Source organism: Heliconius melpomene, chromosome 10 (genome assembly GCF_056956725.1).
Source record: "Heliconius melpomene rosina isolate 202511_hmr_F chromosome 10, ASM5695672v1, whole genome shotgun sequence".
Taxonomy (NCBI): Eukaryota; Metazoa; Arthropoda; class Insecta; order Lepidoptera; family Nymphalidae; genus Heliconius; species Heliconius melpomene.
The window spans coordinates 4103987-4127371 of record NC_140398.1 but is presented as its reverse complement, the minus strand read 5'-3'; the positions used below and the strand labels follow the sequence as shown (position 1 = coordinate 4127371).

Genomic DNA, 23385 nt, shown 5'->3' with positions numbered 1-23385 from the left:
GGAAGGCACAGAGAGTTGGGAGCAGAGAATCTAATATAAGAGACCGAGACGGACGGAGTGGAGAGAATAAGGGGAGGCTGCTGGACATAGCAGCAGTGGACGTTGAAAGGCTGATGGATGGAATTTACTCAAATACATCGTAATTAAAATAAAACAAAAGTACTTTTAAGTCGACAATTTTTTTTTAATATAATAAATAGAAAACTTTTACATGAATAACCTGATAATAATTGGCAAAAACACACAAAACACACAAAAAATAAAAAAAGACAATAACGACAGTAAAAAAATATATAGCAACTGAGTCATAGTTACTTATATGTATATACATTACAAATATATATGTATGTAAAATCAATATTATATTATCTGGGCAATAGTAGAGCCCGTCATGGTGAAAGTTCACAAGGGTTCGATTCCTCTCGTCACTATAAATCGCAGTGTTAAGTTCGCCATTCAACACGATATGTCTTTAGAAATTGGTGGAAAGTGAGGAGAATTTAATGTGTGACAGACTCTTTTAGTACTAAGTTCCCAAGTTACCTCTGCCTTCCTTGCTATGTGCGGAATACAGCGTGAAGCTAAAAAAATAAATATTTAATAATTAATCAATCCTCTAATTTGTCACTATAAAATATAGTGACTAATTAGATGAGTTTTGACTCCTTACAAACTTTTGTTTTAGTATTTTTAGTATAAACTTAAATATAAATTTGTTATTTTATTTTTATTTACAATTTTTCTACTAATAAATACTTATTAAAATTATTATAAAACTATTATATGTTTATAAATGGTCTCGTTTAATCACATCTGATGCTTTTTCAGCTATCATGATGGTGGGTGCATTTGTATTGCCTCTGACTATATGCGGCATTATTGAGGCGTCGATTACTCTTAACTTTTTAATTCCATAGACTCTTAATCGTGGATCGACAACCGCTTCTTCGTCCCACTCGGGACCCATTTTACAAGTGCCCACGGGATGGTAAATAGTACTTGTGTACTGTATAAGTAGACAAGCAAAATAATCATAGGTCCCCCAAATATATTGAGTACATCCCGGTAAAAGATTCCTAACAAATTTAGCACCGCTTAGTTTAAATGCCTCTGTTTCTTCCAATGATACAGCATAACGCATACCTTCTACTAAAACGTCCATATCTTCTTTGACCGTGAAAAACGCTGGATAAATCAACGGTGGACCAAATACTGGATGTGTTTGATTTAATAAAATCACACCTCTGCTTTTAGGAGTTAACAAGAGAGGTCTGGCAGCAATGCCATCGTAGAATGATAGTGGAAATATATTAGTTGCCATATACGTTGTTGGATCTGCAAAGAAATCCTTAACGTTTCTACCGTCAAAATGAAACTGTATATCTGGCACATATTCATGCTCATATTTTGTCCTGATGAAAGCGACACTGTTAAGAGTACAAGTAGATGATAGTGGACCAGTTTTTTTCGGATATTGTTCCTTGTAATTGCGAAGTTCTTGAAGTAATTGTTGTCCAGACACTAGGGTTGATGTTTTATTAGACAAACTTATAATTAATGAGTCAGTGGTCACATGGTCTTGTAAATTATGGCCAACCCTTAAATCTGCTATTACGGGAATGCCTAAACTCTCTAGATGTTCTTTGGGCCCTATACCGGAAAGCATAAGAATTTTCGGAGAGTTTATTGTCCCAGTACTTAGTATTACTTCTTTTTTAGCGTATACATTATATTGCACACCGTTTTTTATATACGTTACACCTTGTGCTGTTTTGGTATGAGGATCAATAATCAATTTTGTAACGTAAGCTTCTACCTCAATATGAAGGTTGGGCCTTTTATTTCTGATTGGTTTAATATAAGCAACATTTGTTGAAAATCTTCTCCCATTTTTGGATGTCGATTGTACTAAATCAGTTCCGATATTATCATCTCTATTTAAATCTTTTATAGGGACGCCCCTTTCTCTAAAAGCTTCTATCAACATTAGTGTGGTAGCATCAATATACTTGTATCGCTCTACATTCATCGGTCCTCCAACCGAGTGAAAGTATTTGTCGTGTGATTCAATGTCTTTATTGTTTTCTGCTTTTTTGAAATAAGGTAAAACCTGAAAACATATAAATATGAATTAGTCTTTAAGCACCACTGAATACATAAAAAAAGCTTTTGACATACTAATCAAAATAACATTACCTCTTTGTAACTCCATCCATGATTGCCTAATTCAGCCCAAAAGTCGTAGTCACGTCTATTGCCTCTCATGTAGACCATGTAATTGATGGCACTGGAGCCCCCCATTGTTTTACCTCTGTAAAGAAAAAATGTATTCAGTCCTCTATTACCAGAATAAATGTTAAGAACACATAATTTATCAGATTTTCTAGTTCCCCAAAAAAAATTGAAGTAGAGATGAAAAAACCAAAAAAAATATATAATAGTTTTGAATTTTTAATTAGCTTCACACAGAATTCCGCACATAGCAGAGAAGCAGAAAGAATCTGGGAATGTAGCTTTACGATACTCAGACACACAAATTTTCGATCATTGCATGTTAAATGACCTACGCTGCACTCGTCTACCAGAGCAGGAAAATGAAAATAATTCAAATAAAATTATCCTCTGAATAGGAATGAAATCCACAACCATCACATTAACATTCAAACTCTGTCACTGCAACACGAAGACCTGAACCAGCTACCACTTATTTACGACTATAAAAACATATCTAAATGTAATTTTGGCAACACCCATGTTGTCTTTATCAAGGAACATATTTGGTTTATAAATCTGCTTTGCCACGGTTATGTAGCTTTCACGTATACGATAGTTTACGAGCTCAGAAGAGCCATTACTCGACCTAACTGTTGAGATGTAGCAATCGTGCCGCCGTGATTTATATCTTAACCTTCTCTTAATGGGCCCTTCACAATATAGTATGAATTTGTATAGGTTTTTTTTTATAAAAAACATGTGGAACTATTTTACTAATATTGTCTATGAGTATATGTTGTAGGGTTTGATTACCCGTTTGCTTATTTTTGACGTAAGAAGATATAAATATAATGTTATTACTAAGAGAAATATTTGTATACAAAAAGTAATTTGTTACGAATATAATATTGCAAATTTTTTTGGTACAGCCTACCATTTAAACCTATAATTTGGAATTATATAATTTATTAAAAATTAATAAGCATAGCTTTGTCACACCCTCTGTTTCCCGCATACAGCAGATTAGGCAACGGGAACGTAGTGTTAAGACAGTCCATTCCCCACTTTCCGCCGAATTTATTAAGGCATTGCACGTTGAGTGGCAGAACTCAACGTCGGGCTTTTTTCTTGGTACCAGAGTGACGAAATGAAAATATTAATACACAGTTAAGTTAAGTTATAATCACACCCTTGTGGCCCTGTGCGACGATGGCCTCAATGCAAATAAAACAATATTACCTATGTGACTTTTCCCAATAATTATATTGAACAGTACTTACATACATTAATGTTTAACGTCGGAATTTCTGTCGTAGTTCAGAGGACAAAAAAATTTTTATTACCCATACATAATGATATGTAAAAAGAATACGGAACGTGGGACTGTAATTATTATTAGGCACCTTTAGTAAGTTGGTGGGTGACTATAAACTCAATGGTTGTAGGTTCGATGTTCACTTGGGGGAATGAAATATTGAATATTTTTAATTTAACGCTACTTAACAAGCAATTCGGCGGAAAGAGTGGAACGAAAGTATCTTTACACTATCCCACTATCCCATGGGGGCGTAGTGTTAATACTTTCCCTTTGCTTACTCTGCTACGTGCGGGATACAGCGTGAAGCTAAAAAAGACTATAAAAAAGATTTACCTAAACCATGCGCAGGTTTGTCCCCTACTAGATCTACATGATAATTTTTCAGGTTGGGTCCTGTAATTCCAGTCTATACTCGAGCCATCCAACGCTGCAGGTAGTGCTGGTATCATCGTTACATCGGGTTCTTCTGGACCTGCTTCTAAGAGTAATATCTGAAAAAAATATACAGATTTTAGTAACATTCTGGTAACGAGGCAAAGCTTTGAGGGCTGGCTGGCTTTCCACCTCTCAACACTTATCCACCTTCAGAATCCGGTGGAAAGTCAGGAACGGAAGTGTCTTAATAAGAAAGGAGTGTCTTAACACTAGGTTGCCTCTGCGTATCCTGTAATGTGCGTGAAGTAAATAAACTTTATAATGATTTCAGAATGATTTTATTTGTATTGTTTTTAAACAAAAAATATGTTATTACACTTCAGTATGATATGGCATCCATTTTTGTGCACTCAAATATTTTTTTAATAATGGCTGGAATTGATGGCTGGATGAATTGCTTTTTAACTTTAATTTTTCATGTTTTTTACATGCAAAAATTAAAATGACAAAGCAAACAATAATCCATACCTATATTATAAATTCGAAAGTAACTCTGTCTGTCTGTCTGTCTGTCTGTCCGTCTTTTACGCAATCAGGGCCAAACCGCTAATTTAATTGTGATAAAATACTCATATAGAGATACTTGAGGGTCTCGGGATAAACATAGGATACTTTTTTTTCTCATATTTGTAATATTGTCGATATATACCAATATATTAAAATACTTATTAATTTGACATGCAATTTATTCTGCCTTGTTAATAACAACCGTCGCTAAGCGACCGTTGCTAAGCAACGATTTGCAAAGTCTGTTGTTGGAAAACGTCACCCAAAATGAGCTTGCATAACGCATCTCTCTATTGAAAACTGAAAAATAATTTCATAAATATATTTAATAAATATTCGTATAGTTCAAGCGGGCGCAGCCGCGTTCGGGTCCACTAGTAGTCAATATAAAAATTACGTTCCATATCGTTGTAAAATTGTTATTCAATTTCATATGTTCATATTAATTTAGTTAAGCTTTGGTACATGAATGATTGAATTAATTTGATTATGTTTTCAATACATATCTATATAATACGTATATATTTTTCATTGATTCCATTATTTCTTCGATCCAAGTTACAAAATTTTTTTAAAATATGATGTGACTTGGAATTTCGCAAATCACTCAATATTCCAAATTCGTGTGAAAAAGGAGAACGACATATTTGGACACTAGGTCAAAGACCTGCTATGCTATAAGCAGGATAAAACACAAAGCTGAACAAAAAATAATAGAATTTGAAGCCTGTAACACTCGCATGTAATAAGACTGTCGATTGTTCGGAATTTCGGATATAAGTAAAGATAAAAAAAATTCTAAGATTTTAATGAAATTTCGGTTATAAAACCAAAGTAATTGCATATAAAACGTAGAAGTTGCAAACATTTTTTATGAATACGTATAATAAAGCCTTATAAGAGACTTCTATAATAATATGATTAACAAAATGCGCTTATGATTTAATAATTTTTTCATACCCCAATCTCCATAAAAACATGCACTTTTAGATCTCGGTTTTGTTTAAGTTTTCATTCCAAATAATATTTTTTTTTATTGTGCACCCCTTTTTACTGTTTTATTATATACAAGTAGAAAGAAAGGTAAACCCTTTAATCATACAGAAAAGGAGAAAATACCTTAAATCCACTAAATATAGGAAGTGCTTTAATAACGGTGAAGCAAACTTAGGTGCCTACCGGAACAAGTTTTGGTTTGATGCAAACTTCTAATATTAATATTGAACGTCTATTGAGGAAGTCACTGCCTAGTTTAGCAAATAACAAAGCTGGCGTAAATTTTACAGGACTTCCTACAAAGGTATATTATTATTATTATTTTAAGCTTCACGCTATATTTAGTATACATCAGGATAGACATAGGGTACCTACACTCCGTTCCCCATTTTCCGTTTAATTTATGAAACATTCTGTATTAAACGGAGGAACTCGACGCTGAGCTCTGTTTTTTTTTACCAGAGAGAGGATATGAACATTATTTGTCACCCCCAGGATAAATCAAAGTCACAACCTCCGCGTCAGATACGATCTGCGCTACGGTGAACATATATTATGAAATTTTAATTATTATTTATAACAAATATTAGCGATTTTATATTTTTCTTCGGATTTTTTCGATTTTATGAAAAGTAAAAAAAAAGCATAAACTGCCGCGATTATTTCAACTACTTAAAACCCGAGTTAAAAACAATTGAGTGATCATTTTATGGTAAGTGATTATTACCGTCCACGACCCCATATAACACTAGAGGCTAAAGGTGTAACTTTAAGGTGGAGGTAGATGCGCTTTTTGCATTTACCTCCACCAAAATGCCATTCCATAGTTGCGTGGCGCGTGGAAGATGTATCCAGATGGAATGAGCTATTTTCATTACCCCGCTCTGGTAACGAACGGCGTTAAGTTCCGTCACTATCTCATTTGGGGGGAAAAAGAGAGAAAAGTGTCTTAACACTAGGCCATCGCCGCCTACACTACTGTATGTTGTATAGATTTAAAGCTGAAAAAGAAATCAATTTCGTGTCAATGTGCTATTTAAAATTATAATACGGTCAGAAAATTTGACATGCTGTTGCATATCTGTTCTACAATTAAGCTGAAAAGTTATTCAAGGTTATATAAAATTAAGTAAATCATGTAATTTGGTTATAATAGTTTTTTACGAAAGAAATCTTTAATTTTTTGTTTTTGAAATGTAGGTCGACGTGACGAATCATCTAAAGATTGTCAGACTTACTTTAAATTTAATATAAAAGAGTGTTTTTTTCTTCTATAAATAGTACATTTTTTCATAGTTGCTCTGATTTGTTGCTGTAAAAGTTATTTTTAATATAAAATTGTAGCTAGTGCCTTTTATTTCATCACCTTTACAATGTGGCATAACTTTGTATGAAGAATGATGTGAATTGGATTTCATTTTAGGTTGTTATTGATGTAGTATATTCATTTTTTATTGCAAAAACTTGTAACATTGTCGGACGAGGGTGTACTTATCTCTAATAGAGATTATCTTGCACTCAACCTATGGGTATGCAGAAAGGTAATTTCTTTTTATATACATACTAGCGACCCCCTTGCGGCTTCGCCCGCTTTTACTACTGGATTATTCATATAATGTATGTTTGCAAAGCACTTAAGATAATGTAAAAATTAATTAAACCCTAATGCAACCCGCATTTTCGTAGTTTCAATAAGGATTTTCCAATTGTTTTGCTCGGCAAGGATTTTTTAGTAGGTACCGTAATTTTAAATCTGTGCTACTAATCTTTTCAAGTACTTATTAAAATATATTTAATTTAGATAGTTAAATGACTATTTTTAAACGGAAGAAATTATAAACAAAAGCCTAAGTACTACAAAAAATATGAAACCAAATATATCGCGCTGAAATAATACATTCAACTCCAATTATCCAATACGTGCAAACGCATCTAAATCTTCGTTGCTATGCCTCTATAGCGGGTGGGTTTTTTTTTTCGAGCTTGTGGTTAATGCTAAAGAGGGTATTCTGTCCCTGATGAAAAGCAAGCACTACGTGGCTGCCTGTGAGGAAAATTAAATAGAATGCGTTGGCCGGGAATCGAACCCGGGCCGCCCGCGTGGCAGGCGAGCATCCTACCACTGAACCACCGATGACTGCTCATGACACGCTTGTATAAGCAAAACATCGCGGGACGCATGGCGAGTGGCGAGCCGTTTCACAACAAGGATGTTTTGATATTGTAACAACTTCTAAAGTACTTATTAAAATGAAAAACAGTAAAAGACAGTTTTGGTCTACATTAAATGGCCAACGTAACTAATATACTTATTTATATGCTGAGAATAAGGGATAAGTAAAACTTGAGTCGGCACAGCTGATGTGTCAACGGCAGGATGTGTCAATGCGTTTTTCTGTAAAACTATTCGCAATTTCGAAATAGTGTAAAAAGTAAATTTTATCTTCGTTTAACGTAGAAAATTAATAAAGTATTTTAAAGGATAAGGATTAATACCATTATGGAAAAATATGACTCACAATAAAAAATATATTGAAATTACTATTTTTAGACAGAAATATGATCACTACACGTTATCCTTAAAAGATAAAAATATGCTGTCGCGGACTTTTTTGTAGATCTTATTAAGAGGAATAATACTCCAGTACATTATTTTCATGTAGTACTTACTATTAAAGCAGCGCATGCGCGAAAGTGTCTCAACGGGTAGGACTTTAGACACATTTATCGTATTTATGTTAATTTACATAAGAATGTACAAATAATAAACTATATATAAACCTTCCCTGAGAAATACTCGACCTAATGGTGAAAACCGCATAAAAATCCGTTGGGTGGTTTAGAAGAAGAAGAGTTAGAAAGTTCAGACAGACACGAAAAGGGACTTTGTTTTATAAGATATAGGATAGGATATATATTAATATTGACAGTAACTCGTCCACGAAATTTGTTATTAAATTGGTTAAAATTAAATCCGGAAGGAACGTTCTTGTTAAGTTGAGAATCTTGAGATACAATAAAATTATATTGTGTTTTCTTATATTTTTTGCATGGTAACTACAGAAAATCTACTATTGGGAAACTTCGTTCATCACCTAAAGTGCATTTTTTTCTTTTATGGGGTACATCCCGTATTTTTACTAAAAAAATATTAATTCGTTTACACATTATATTTTTCATTAAATATAAGTAACTGTGTTTGATATTCAACTAGATTTTCTAGCTTCGTGCTATATATCCCACACATAGAATGGTATGTAGAGGGAACCTGGATATCTATTGCATACCATTTCCATTAAGATACTTCCGTTTCAACTCAAACAGCGCTTTGCCTCGACACCAAAGCGAAGAAAATGGAAAAATTAAATATCGAATTTCGTCGAGTGGGAATCGAACCCATATCTTGTCGCGTGCCCCTGCGCCACGACTGGCCTAAAATTGAATATATGCACGCTAACTTTTACACTCGATTAACGGTTAGTGAGTGCAATACAAAATTATAGTTCAATCAACGAGAAGATTTTTTTACGAAACTAGTTTTCGTGTTCATAATTAGTCTACCTAGTTTAGGCAAGAGATCTGTCGGTCCACATAATTGCTCTTAGAATAATTACTTTGTAGAAATGACAACATTTTTGTTCACTACTATTATTGGGTGCTCTATGGTCGAGTGAGCGCAATCGTTTTATAATAATGCGGTGTAGTAGTGACATTGACGATCGGGCAATGCTTAGCAATATTTCGCAGTTCGTGTATTGAACAATGGATTAGATAGAGAGTTTCGCCCGCCATGCTAAGTTTGTGAAATTAAATATTAGTTTAGGTAAATAATTATTTGTAGGTATATCTTGATTGTTTTGTGTTTAGCGGGGTAGGCAGAAGGAACCTAGGAACCTTAAAACACTCCGTTTCCATAAAGACACTTCCCATAAAGATATTTAATTTTATCGAGTGGGAATCAAATCCATATTCTGTTGCGTGTACAGTCGCAAGCTTGTTCTTCTGCGCCATGACAAGTCTCGCTGTATTACTCACTATTAGGTCATTAATATTTTTGCTCATGTTTATTATTATTATGTTATATATTCAAATTTATTTTATATTATAAAGCTAATGTTACATTATAAATTGTAAAGTCGTGACTCGACGGTTATATTGTCAGTATTACTTTCAAAGCGGATTTATACTGAATAGGTGAAAGGATTTTTATATACTATTTTTAGATATACATACATGTTTAGACATAATAATACAAAATTATGTTGTATGAGTGCTAAATCACTCCATCACCCAATTTTTGCTTTTTTTTTTTGCCATTTTCGTTAAGTTTTTTTTTTTAAGGCGGCATTTCGTTATTTCTTATAATTTACCTGGACTTTTATGTTTATTTATAAAAAAATACAGATTGAATAGCTGTATTAATATTTCAATGTACAGACACAATATTTTCACTATTTTATTATAGTATAGTAGATTAATTCTTTAATAACCTCAGATAGAACTCTCATGCATCATTCCGTTCACACGTTGCTATTAGATATTATACACACTCTATTATTAACTTCTATCGGTTTAATCTTTATACGTTTTATGACATTCTCATTATGTATGGTTTTCTATAATATAATAAATATGTTATTAAATATAGCTGGGAAATACTAGATAATATGCATTTTGTTTATACATTGTGTATAATTATGGTTACAGATTCGATTTTTATTACGTTTTAGTTTATATTTAAAAAATACATTAAAGGGGCAATCCCCCAGGTTCCTCCTGTCTACACTGCAATGTGAGGGATACAACGTGAAGCTATAAACTATTTTTAATTTTATAAGTGACTAGCGGCCCGCTCGCGGTTTCACCCGCGTGAACGCCTATGCAAAATTTAAGACTCCTAGCATTTAGTAACGAATGACAAAGACAAATGTCATTAGTAACGAAGTTTCATACAAACTTTCAACCCCAAAAACAACCTCTTAGAAGTCGAATATTACAAATTCCCGTCTTAGCGAGCACCTACGTCCTATAAGTAACTCCTATGCAAAATTTCAGATTCCTAGCACTTGTAGTTTCTGAGATTTCGTGATGAGTGAGTGACCTTTCGATTTTATATATATATAGATAATAACTTCAATCTGCGCCGCGTAAAGTAGGGCAGGCGGAGAGAACCTAGTATTAAGACACTCTTAACTCATAGCTTCACTTTATATTGGTACCAAAGCAAGGTAATAAAAATGATTCAATCTGTGAAAATGGGAATTGAATTCACAACCATCGCGTTTACACTTTGGCACTGTGCCGCTGCGTCGTGACTGCCTCAATCATGATATATCTACTTCTCAAATGCTCCATATCTTGCAGGCTTCTTATTTTCTCTACAGTTATGCTTACTACAATTTTTTTAAAAAACTTTTTATTACATACAATTTATATCCCAAAACGTTTCTCTATTAAGTAAGTATTACAGAAACAGTTCCAAAGAACTACCAACAAAGTGATTGTAAAAGTTTTTCGCTTTGGGACTCGCTGTCATTGTTTTAGTTTTATCATGGAGTTATTTACATGGATGTGGCAATAGATCGTTATCTATGAGCTGATTGTTATCTGTTCGAGGGTCACGAGGTCAATTCACATAGGTTATGTGTTTTCATTGATTGCATATACCGCAGTTGGTAGTGCAAGATAATTAATTATTTAAAATTACTATGTTTTTTTAGCTTTACACATATTGCTATATGTGTTTCGTAAGATAGGCAGTGGGAATCTAGTGTCAAGATGTCCTAATCCTCATCTTCCTGTATATCTTCGCCGCATTTCGAATATATAATGGAAATAATTCCAATAATTTTTCCCGAGCGGAAATCGAACCCATAATAATCGAGTTTATAGTCATACTTCTTGATGCTCCGACATGACGCTTTCTTTTTATAATTAAAGCTTATATCAGTCATCTTAAGTTCATCTTGGAACTGCTGTTGTGTATTTACTTTCCAAGTTAAAAACAAGAATAACGTTTAATCAGCCGTCACTTAATATCTGTACTAATAGAACTTAGTACTAACTTTGTTTGGTTGAACGCGCTAATCTTAGGAACTATTGGCTTAAATTGAAAAAATCTTCAGCAGTTAAAGTGACGCAAAAATTATGTATGATGGAATCGTTCCCCTTTCAAAGTTCTAAATAAAACACCACCAAAACATACTCCTCTCATACATATATCTCCTTAGGATAACCCCTACTTAAAATACAAGTAAAATATAGGATCATTTTCAAAACTAGAAAAAACAAAGGCCATCGTGGTCTAGGGGCAGGGGGCAGGGGGGTCTAGGGGCAAATTATGGATTCTCACTCGAGGGAATGCGTGCGGGATACAGTTTGAAGCTGATTTATTTATTTTAGAAAAGCAATTCTTTAAGACAAAAAAGCAATTTAAACTTTAAATATAAATTTAATATTAAAGTTTTCAACAAGCTTTCCAAAAAAAAAAGTATCAAAAAAACACAATCACTTCTAGCCTCATTATGTCCAAGATATTATCGCGCGGAAGTTTTCGCTAAAGCAATACTAATTTAAACAGTTCCTACAGCAGTTGTTGAATACGAATAGTTATTCTTTCATAGTCCACTGTGTAAATTGTTATGTATATAATTTTGCTTATCGTAAAACTTGCAAGCTTAGCCTCACGCTGTATATCGTATATAGCAGGATGGGCAATGGTAGCCTCCGTTATAAACTGTTCGCAGAATTTTCGCCAAAACTTAACGCCACGTTTTAGATACCTTGTTACCAGAGCGAGTAAAAAAAAACAATAAATATTTAATTTCCTCGAGTGGGAATCTACATCCGGTCGCATCAACGATAGCACGTTTGTGCCCCCGTACCACGACTGGCCTTGGGAATATATATATATATATATAAATATAAATATATATATATATATATATATATATATATATATATTAGTATAAATATATATATATATATATATATATATATATATATATATATATATATATATATATATATATATATATTTATACTAATATTATAAAGCTGAAGAGTTTTATAGTCGGACCTCCAAATCTTAGGAACGACTGGCTCGAATTAATAAGTTATTCTTTATTTGGATAGTCCATTAATTTGAGCAAGGCATGGTACCTATAATATGTCACGTCAATTGTTTAGATAAAACTTATCATAATTTAAATACTTTTCACAACATCATTTGACCTTCAAATATTTCGTGTAACAAATAGCTTAGACCTCGGTACTTTGTTTGTACAATTGGACATAGTATTAATTTAATTTAAAAAAATATGTTTAATTAAAATATCTAAAACATTCCTGTGGTCTATTTAAACAATATATTGCGTGTGACGGAATTCAGTAGCGTAGTCAAGAGTACATAAAGCATTCCCCTGACTTAGAATTGAACCTATAATTATAAGGTAAACAGCCTATAAGTGGTATAATATCAACCACAACAGCCTTACCATTACAAATAATAATAAATGGTAAGTCTCCAAATGTTTAGAAATGAAAAGGGGAAAAATAGCCTCTTGACACAAGAACTTGTTATTAGAAATTGTGCAACAAACGTAACAATGTAAAATGTTCAAAAAAGAAAGAAGTGTTAATATTGAACGGTCGATGGCCGTGACCGATTTGGATGAGGTCAATAGTTCGATTGTTATCTATAGTTACTAATTTATATACAGGTAATTAAATAAAAGTTTTAGGATGAGTTATTAGGAATACAGTTCTATAATATAATTTATATTTAAAAAAAAATACTTTTTAAAATGATTTTAAGTCATTTTTCATTTGGTCGGAAGGAATATATATAATAGAATACTTTAAGATCGGTAGAAATGTCTCAATTATATTACTTAACTTAACTTCACGCTGTATCCCTAGCGGGGTAGTCAGACAGAACGGAGCGCTAAACGCTGCGGTAAGATTATATTACTTTCAGCGTAAATGAGATTAAAAATCAGATCAGTAGTCGTATAAGGCCATATTTTCTATTTTAGTGCAAACTTATGACATTATTCAAATTTTACTTTCTAAATCTTGCTACGTGCCCTTGACACGTGTTCCTTAAATTCCTATAAAATTTATGACATATATGTATGTTATAAATGGAATTTAAAACAGCAAATAAATAGGTGAATGTACTCATCCACTGATCAAAAAATAAGGAAAATTTCCCGACGTATTTTTTTTCATTAGCCAAAAACGATTTTTTTTTAAATTTATAGTAAGTAGTAAGAGGGAGTGTAAAGGTACTTCGTTCCCCACATTCCATTCAATTTTCGAGACATTGCATGTTGACTGTAACTCAACGCCACACTATACTTTTTTTGTAATTACGTTAAAATAATTTGAAAATATTAAACTCACCTTCCATTTCTTTACTTCTGACAATCTGTTGGCCAACACGCAACCAGCTGATCCTGCACCAATTATGATAAAATCATATTCAGCTATTGGTCTTCTCTTCCTTGACGTCTCTTGCCTTTTACTTCTTTTATTTTCTGTTACTGATAATATGTTTTTAGAATCTGCATAGTTATTGTCTTGAAAGGTTTTCCTTAAGAAATCAAAGTCGAAAACTGGTTGGTGTTCGGAAAACTTTGGAAAATGGTTCTTAAAGTCAAAACTGTTAGTAAACGGATTTATAGGATGAGAGCTGGAATCGAACGGATATAAATTATTCCCATTGTTATTAGGCGCAGGATGCGACGTTTCAATATTGTAACTAGTTTTGTATGTTTCTAAAGGATAGTTATAAAATTTTGGATCTCCCAAAGGTGGAACAATGCTTGATCGCAACCACTCATTGCTGTACGGGTTCTTCTTAATTTCTGGAACACTGTATGAAACACCGCCAAACAATTGAGTCAAAAGTGATAAATAAACATATCCTGTAGGAGAGCATTGGGTCAAAGGTGCTTGCTGTTCAGGGCAAATAGTGCTTATATCCAGAGGTATCCAAGTCGACATATTTTCACATTCACAACTACACTTAAGTTTCAAAAGATTTATCTCATATTATTTTAATTTGTTATATTTTTTATACTAAATTGGTGCTTAATTGCCTTAGCAGCTAGTGTACTTCGCGTGAACGCCACAAATCGAATGATAGATAGGTAATATAAATAGTGAAAGAAACCAACGTCGAAAAATTATTCTATTGTATAGAATATATATTTCTTATTCTAGGCTTGAATACAATACTTGTATAATTAATTACTTTAGGTTTGCGCAATAGAATATTTTACGAAATATCACCAAATAAATATTGAGGTTAAATACTTTTTATTAAATGCTTAAAATGTAAAATACGCTGCCTTGTAAGTTTCTTTATTACTTTTATCTTTTTTAGGTTATTGGCAGGTGTCTACGTCGGTACATGAAAATGAAATAATTATCACCCAGAATTTTTTAAATATATTTAACATCATAATTATTTTAACTTTGAACGAATAAGTCTATGACATTTCATTATTTATAATTAAAAAAATACAATAAAACGAATCTACAATTATACTAAAATAAACGAAATGTAAATATTAAATATTTAATTCCTTCAATTAGGAATCGAACCCATAACAACCGCATTTACAGTTGAACATTTGTGCCCGTGTGCCAAGACGGCTTCTTTTAATTAAACATTTATTTAACTGAGAACACAAACTTGATAGTAATAATAATATGAAAAATACTATTTTGTTTTACACTTGTATACCCAATAAAAATAAAATATTCCGATAATGTTTTTTGTAAGGGAAATGTAAATAGGCTATAGCAATAAATGTAAATAGCACATTTCTTTATTTTACTTTATTTTAAAATAATAATTAATTTACTACAATTTTAGTTAATTCCCCTTTACCCAATCCTCTATAATCAAATCAGCTGCTTTTTCAGCAATCATTATAACAGGTGCGTTGGTGTTGCCACGAACGACTGTAGGCATTATAGAGGCATCTACAATACGTAAATACTTTACTCCATAAACTCTTAACCTCGGGTCTACTACTGCAGTTTTGTCACTCCCAGGTCCCATTTTACAGGTTCCTGAAGGATGGAAAATAATACCCGTATATCGATATAAGATACAAGCAAAGTAATCATATGATCCCCATATATGAGATTCACAGCCTTTAACAGGTTTTTTAACAAATGTTGCACCAATTCTCTTAAAAGCATTAGTGTTTTCTAAGCTGACTACAAATCGGAATCCTTCTACTAAAGCATGGACGTCTTCCTGAACTGTAAAAAATCCTGGATATATTAATGGGTCATCAAAAATTGGATTTGTTGAATTCAATAAAATCCGTCCTCTACTTCTTGGCGTAAGCAACAAAGGTCTAGCTCCAAGACCATTATAAAATGACAATGGGAATATAGTGGTTACTGGATAGGTTTCTGGATCCGCGTAATAATCTTCAACATTTCTAGCATCAAAATGGTATTGAATGTCAGGCGCATTTTCTTGTGCATATCTTGTTTTTATAAATGCTACGGCATTTAAAGTACTTGTGGTTGAAAGTGGACCACTGTTTTCATTTTGGGATCTATATAATAAGATTTCATTAAGCAATTGCGTGATATTAACTTCAGATGAAGTATTTGCTAGTGCTATTGTGAGACCATCTGATGTTGCGTGCTCTTGCAAATTTTCACCAACATTTAGATCTGCTATTACTGGTATGTTTAAATTTTGTAAATGACGCTTAGGTCCTACACCTGATAGCATAAGTAATTTGGGGGAGTTGATAGCACCTCCACTGATAATAATTTCTTTAGTTGAATATACATTGTGAAATTGATGATTTTTATAGTAAGTTACTCCTTGAGCTTGTTTTGTAATGGGATCTATTAAAATTTTAGTAACGAAAGCATTTACGATTATATTTAAGTTTGGTCGTATATTGCGTATAGGTCGTATGTAAGCTAAATTTGCAGAAAATCTCCTCCCGCCCATTGATGTGGATTGAATTAAATTTGTTCCGAGATTATCGGGTAGTGTTAAATCCTTTTGTGGTAGTCCCTTTTCTGTAAAAGCTTCGATGATAGCTAACGTATTAACGTCAGTATATGGAAACCTCTCCACATTAAGTGGTCCTCCCACGCCGTGATGCGTCCTGTCGAAAGCCTCTTCGTTTCGGTTATTTTCAGCTTTCTTAAAATATGGCAATATCTGAAATATATTACGAGTGGATACAAAAATAATATTATTGATTTTACTTCATAAATGTTGTATGTGATTTACATATTTCAGTTAAAATGATCTGTAAGTTCTTTCTAATACCTCATCGTAACTCCATCCAGTGTTTCCCATTGCAGCCCAGCCGTCATAATCCAACTTGTGCCCTCTCATATAAACCATATAATTAATAGCACTACTGCCTCCCAAAGTTCTTCCTCTAAAACATAATTTAAATTTAAGTGAACATAAAAAAAACTTAAATATGTATTTAAACTCCTCTCGGACGAAAGGAAAGGTGCAAACAACAATATTTTGATATCTTGGGTGTGCTTAGATAACGCACGGTGTTAAGTTCCACCATTATTCAGGCAAAACAATGCGCAAACGTTCATAAAGCCTTACTTGAGGGCGACCACGACTCCTCGACCATACTGTACATAATAAGTTTTTTTTTCAGTTTTACACTTTTCCGCATATAAAAGGGAACTTTTCCGCCAAATTCAGTAAGCAATGCATGTTGGGTGACGGAACTCAGCACTTAAGAAAATTAAATATTAAATATTGAGGAAACTAAAATATTAAACATTTCATTCCCTCGGGAATTCCCTGGAAATCAAACCCATAACCTGTCGCGTCTGCGCCTTGGTGCAAGACTCGCCTATAATATTTTTATATTCTTTATTTTACCTCGGCCAAGAACAGCGATTATTTCTATAGCCTCTGCATGTTAATTTTTCTGGTTGTGTATAGTAGTCCCAATCGATACTTGATCTACTAAGAGTTGTTGGAAATGCTGGTACCATTGTTATGTCTGGTTCTTCAGGACCTGCTTCTAGTAAAAGAATCTGTAAAATAAATAATGTTATATTAGAAAATTCTTAAATGAAATAGTAGAAAATGTATATATATGTATATATATCAAATTATTATATATTTTTATATTTTTTATATTTTTTTGCTTTTTCTAGAGATGAGGACTCGCCAGATGTTACTATTATTAAATAAAATAATATATTAACATAATAATATTAAAATTATCATTATTTAACTTTTCAGGAATAAAAAAATTGAGCATTTTCATGATGAATCTAAAAAAACACGAATGGGATGGGAAGTCACTCTATAGTGCGCTTACGAATCGATTTTAATAGTTTTTCTTTATGACAATACTAGAACATTGTAGTTTTTGCATTGTCTTTGTACTAACATTGTATTGCTCAACAATTGGTTTCCAAGTATTTTACGCGTTATTGTTCGTAAATCATAAATATATGTGTCGTAATCAAACAAATACATTGATTATATAGATTTATATCAAATTGTTTCACCGTCAATAAAATATTTCCCATTGAATTGAAAAAATCATGATTTTTCCACGCCCTCTCTAGCCGTTGCGTTCTTTTAATTTATGCAAATCTTGTGTAAAGCATTATATTTATTATACTTTTTACTAGCGACTTTTGTAATCCTTTTTTAAATTTTCACGCATTTACTGTTTATTTGCGGTGGAATTTTAGTATAAATCGGAAAAATAATATTTTTTTTACACTCACATTTCCTCTGAATATTCAATTAAATACGTTATAACTGTGACATGAAATTGTCGTTATTTATTTAAAATGAAACAAAGCTTTCATAAGATACTTACTCTCCAATGTTTAACTGCTGATAAACGATTCGCAAGTACACAGCCGGCGGAACCACCACCGACGATGATAAAGTCATACTCTCTAAAATTTCTTGAGCCTTGTTGATTTCTAAAATTTCTTGATTCTTGTCGATTTTTTGACGTATTACTATTATTATGTTCATTCGAAGATGCTGTTATATTATCTTTAGCTGATTTTCGTCTGAAGTAGCCCGATTGTACTGGTTTAATTTTTGTGGATCCATGGTAAATAGTTTCACGGTCCTGATATTCAGGGTAATGTTGATAACCTGGTCGTTGCGGAAGGAGTGGCTTATTTAGATAATCATCTGTATCTTCGATCGGTGTTCTTAGAGTCATATCCATCATTGTAGGCCACCCTGGTACAGGTTCATTTCCTGGTGTTTGATATGTTGTGGGCCATCCAGATAAATTTGGCATTTCCGATGATGTAGAAAAACTTTGTGATATTGGTATCGAGGGTAATGATGTCACAGGTGGTGCAGGTTCAGGTGCCGGGTTAGGTATCTCATTTGGATAGGCCACTGAGCCTGTATACGATGTACTATATGAAACTCCACCAAATAGTTGGGTAACAAGGGATAAGAACATATATCCTGTTAGTGTACATTGCGTTAATGGTGCGTTTTCTCTTAAACAAATATCAGCGATATCTGCTGGCCACCATACAGTTGTCATTATTAGCCTTAAGTGACTATTCGTATACTTTATTTATTATATTTTATATGTTTTCACATAAGTAATTTTATGATTTGAAACAGTACCTTAGCAAGAGAGCTGAATAAAATAGCAAAGTAGGCTTCAAGTTGTCTCTCTTTTAAAGTTTTACGAAAAAATTTAACAATTAACTAAAGATTTTTTTAAAATACGCCTATGAATAAGATTTGCATACATTACTTTTTTCTCTTATCAAAATGCAAATATTCACATAATAAAACAATTACGTTACCATTTTCACAAAGCAATTAAATATTTAGTGAATTTTCGAATAATTATTTTTTTCCCTGACATAATTTCAATATTTATCGCCAATTTCTTTATAGTTATACATATTATCTATGCACATATAAGTACGTTAATTAATACATTATTCAAAATAAATTTCTGGTATTCTCTTGTTTTTTTAATAACTTAACAATGAATAATGTTGGAAGCTATTAAGTTTAGGAAAAATATAAGAAAATTTATATTTTTTTTGTAATTGTGTTTGATCAAAAAATTCTGCTGGATTCTGGAGGCATTGCGTGTTGAGTGGCAGAATTCAACGCCGCGCTTCGACTCCACACCAGAGCGAAGAAATGGAAGTATAAACGTAAATAAATATTTACGTAAATACAATATATTTTTTTTATTTTCACGCTATGTTAGATGAACCGTTGCGTTGAGCTCTGGCATTGAACAGGCAATGTAACGAAAGTAACATGTAAAATGGAGAAAGGAGTGTTTTAACACTAAGTTGCCTCTGTCTATTCTGTTATGCCCAACAAGCGGAAGTTTATAAAAAAGTCTTGTCAAAATGTGACCTAAATAAAAAATATATTTCCGTTGAAACAAGTTGTAATAACACAGTATTCTTATCTGAATAATAAATTAAAATGTTAATTTATATAAGTTACAGATTGCATTACAATGTAGTATGTACGTAATAAATTATTCTTATCATCATTATTTAAATTACTATTTCAGGTACCAAGTAGGTAATATATGGAAATTTTAAAATTCGATAGTAATTTAACAATTGATATATGTTTTTAAATATTTAATACCACGCTATCATATTAATAATAAAAGGCAACTGACTAACTGACCCAGAAATCAACATACAGCCCAAAAGCTACGAGTGGCGTGAGTGGCGGAACTTAACGCCACAAAATACTATTTCTTCTTGTTTTTACTGTTATGCCATTAAATTTAACAAATATCTAACAATATATAAATATAAAAATATATTACAAGACTGAACTTTGAGAGCTTCCTTTAGCTATTTTCCAACAAAAATACTATAGCATTATCATAACAACCTTAGTTATTTAGCATCGTTTCATCTAAACTTATATAGGCTCTTTGTACTAAGTTTCATTATTATATCGAGATGATTTAAAAGTATCACGTCTTTAGTAAGTTCTTATAACTTTTTCTACGTTGTCCTTATTTGTAACCGACTTCAATAAAAGGAGGAGGATTCTCAATTCGATTGTTTCTATTTTGTTTTATGTTTTCAGAACTTTCAACTTGTGAATCGATTTTAAGAATTCTTTTTTATATTATTTATGTTTGTGAAAAATTATATACAGTTCTTGCATACGTGCATAATGTATATTGACATTTTGTGTTGAGTGGTGTAACTCAACGCGGGGCGTTTTGACTTGGTGCCAGAATAAATAAATAAAAGTAATAAGAAATAATAATTAATTCCCTCGAGTGGGGATCGAACCCACACCATCGTCGTTCCAGTCACACCTTTTCTCCAGCGCCGCGACAGCCTCTATATTTACTTAACCAAAGATAATTGTATATTCTAAATTTTTTTATATAAGCAATAACAAGTTTATTTGCAATAATTTTTTTTATAATTATAAAGGAAAATTCACAAAATGTAAACAAACATGACTTGTGTAAAATATCTAAAAGAGGGTGTTGTAATCCACGCATACCTATACAAAAAGCGTATTTGTTTGACTTCAGACTGAAGTGTTAGTGTACTACAGTACTCTTTTCACCTATTCAAAAATAAAGCTATTTAGATCAACATATACACTTTGGAAAGAACTCGTATTACAAAACGTAGGGCAAGTGCGAAAAGCACTTTTAAATGTGAAGTTCCGTATAGAGTTTTGCTTCGACCATATAAAATGAGAAAAGCACCTACGATACGTCGACATAAAATTGCCTTTTTTAGCTTCATGCTGTATCCCGCCCAAAGCAATCCTGTTGAGGAAACCTAGGAACATACATAGGAAGACATTCTGTCCCGATTAAGACGTTTCCGTTTTCCGTTTTCCATTGAATTCCGTCAGTTGCCCGCTGCATCACGAGTGCCTCATTAAAAGTGAATAATTGTTTTTTTTAACTTTGCGCTGTACCCAGAACATAGCAGGATAGGGAGAGGGAACCTTTGTTTTACTCTGTTTCCCATTAATACCACGACGACCAGGTCGTGAATAGAAAAATAATTTCAAGTGCTTACATGTATAGAATAAATAAGAGAAAATGATAACTAAAATAATATCACTATTTATCAGATATGTATATCACTAACTTCTTAAACCCGGAAACCATTAAAAAATGGCCATTGTGACTTTGTGTAAACGCCTGATGGTAAACGCAATTATTGTGAACTCGATTTCCATTTGAGGTAAAAATTATAGGTACTCAAATTATATATTTTTTTCTAATTAGGTACGATAAAGCGTGGAATAAATATTTTCCACTGAAGACACTATGACTTGAATTTAGGTGTGAACCAAAAAAAAAAACTTCCCAAAATCTATAGCTTAACGGGCACTTTACACATTTATAGGTAAGTATATCTTAATAATAAACTTACTTTAACTACCGACCCCTAAAAAGCACCCTTTGAACACTTCGCTATGCAGGTTTTAAGGGTAATTCTTTTGCACTTGTAAATCCATTAAGCGAGGAAGACCGTTGGAGATTCGTTGAGCTTCTGAGTTCCATTTAAATTTAAAACGCTAGTAAAAAGTTTTACATTATATTGTTCCACATTTTAATTCATAATTTTACTTAAGTAGAGCTTTATTATAAGTATTTTATTTTTATTTTACTTCAGATTACTCTATATCTCGCACACAGCAAGGTAGGTAGGGAACCTAGTACTAAAACACGTTCCCCATTTTTCGCCAAATTCTAGACGATATACGTGTTGAGTGGCGGAACTTAACTCCGCGCCATTTTTTAATAAGTATTTTATAATAAAAATTTGTTCTATTGAAAAAATCTTCACTGCTAATGGTATGGTTATAGATTGCTTGGGTTCCAAATTAACACGTCATTTAGAGCAAATCTTACTATATAGAAATCCTATATCTTATAAAACAAAGTCGCTTTTCGTGTCTGTCTGAACTTTCTAACTCTTCTTCTTCTAAACCACCCAATGGATTGTTATGCGGTTTTCACCATTAGGTCGAGTCTTTTTCAGGGAAGGTTTATATATAGTTTATTATTTGTACATTCTTATGTAAATTAACATAAATACAATAAATGTGTCTAAAGTCCTACCCGTTGAGACACTTTCGCGCATGCGCTGCTTTAATGGTAAGTACTACATGAAAAAATGTACTGGAGTATTGTTCCTCTTAATAAGATCTACAAAAAAGTCCGCGAGAGCATATTTTTATCTTTTAAGGATAACGTGTAGTGATCATATTTCTGTCTAAAAATAGTAATTTCAATATATTTTTTATTGTGAGGAATATTTTTCCATAATGGTATTAATTCTTATCCTTTAAAATACTTTATTAATTTTCTACGTTAAACGAAGATAAAATTTGCTTTTTACACTATTTCGAAATTGCGAATAGTTTTAGAGAAAAACGCATTTAATTGTTGACACATCACGCCGTTGACTCATCAGCTGTGCCGACTCAAGTTTTACTTATCCCTTACTCTCAGCATATAAATATGTATATTAGTTACGTTGGCCATTTAATGTAGATGAACTGTCTTTTACTATTTTTTCATTTTAATAAGTACTTTAGAAGTTGTTAAAATACTAAAACATCCTTGCTGCGAAACGCACCTCGCGACGTTTTGCTTATTTATACACAAGCGCGTGATGAGCAGTCATCGGTGGTTCAGTGGTAGAATGCTCGCCTGCCACGCGGGCGGCCCGGGTTCGATGCCAGGCCGATGTATTCTATTTAATTTTCCTCACAGGCAGCCACGTAGTGCCTACCCAACCGATGTCGCTGTTTTAACAGCATTAACCACAAGCTCGAAAAAAAACCCGCCTGCCTCTATAGCAAAGAACATTTAGATGCGTTTCACATATTGAATAATTTCAGT

At 32.6% G+C, this 23385-nt stretch overlaps 3 protein-coding genes across 3 annotated transcripts; all 3 read right to left on the bottom strand.

Annotated features, from left to right (window-relative positions):
* Positions 1–160: 160 nt before the first annotated feature.
* On the bottom strand, positions 161–14708 carry LOC146535214 (glucose dehydrogenase [FAD, quinone]-like). Its single transcript, XM_085191778.1, has 4 exons — positions 13877–14708; positions 3866–4023; positions 2197–2311; positions 161–2110 (listed from the first exon to the last, which is right to left on the bottom strand). The coding sequence occupies exons 1-4, from the start codon at positions 14477–14479 to the stop codon at positions 788–790; spliced, it is 2199 nt and encodes a 732-aa protein (XP_085047904.1). The 5' UTR covers positions 14480–14708; the 3' UTR covers positions 161–787.
* A 281-nt stretch (positions 14709–14989) lies between these two features.
* On the bottom strand, positions 14990–16920 carry LOC146535213 (glucose dehydrogenase [FAD, quinone]-like). Its single transcript, XM_085191490.1, has 2 exons — positions 16794–16920; positions 14990–16682 (listed from the first exon to the last, which is right to left on the bottom strand). The coding sequence occupies exons 1-2, from the start codon at positions 16869–16871 to the stop codon at positions 15357–15359; spliced, it is 1404 nt and encodes a 467-aa protein (XP_085047616.1). The 5' UTR covers positions 16872–16920; the 3' UTR covers positions 14990–15356.
* Positions 16921–17079: 159 nt separating this feature from the next.
* Positions 17080–19038, bottom strand: LOC146535212 (uncharacterized). The gene is made up of 3 exons (XM_085191146.1): positions 18340–19038; positions 17379–17536; positions 17080–17122 (listed from the first exon to the last, which is right to left on the bottom strand). Exons 1-3 carry the CDS (start codon positions 19036–19038, stop codon positions 17080–17082), a joined length of 900 nt encoding a protein of 299 aa, XP_085047272.1.
* Between the last annotated feature and the right edge of the window lie 4347 nt (positions 19039–23385).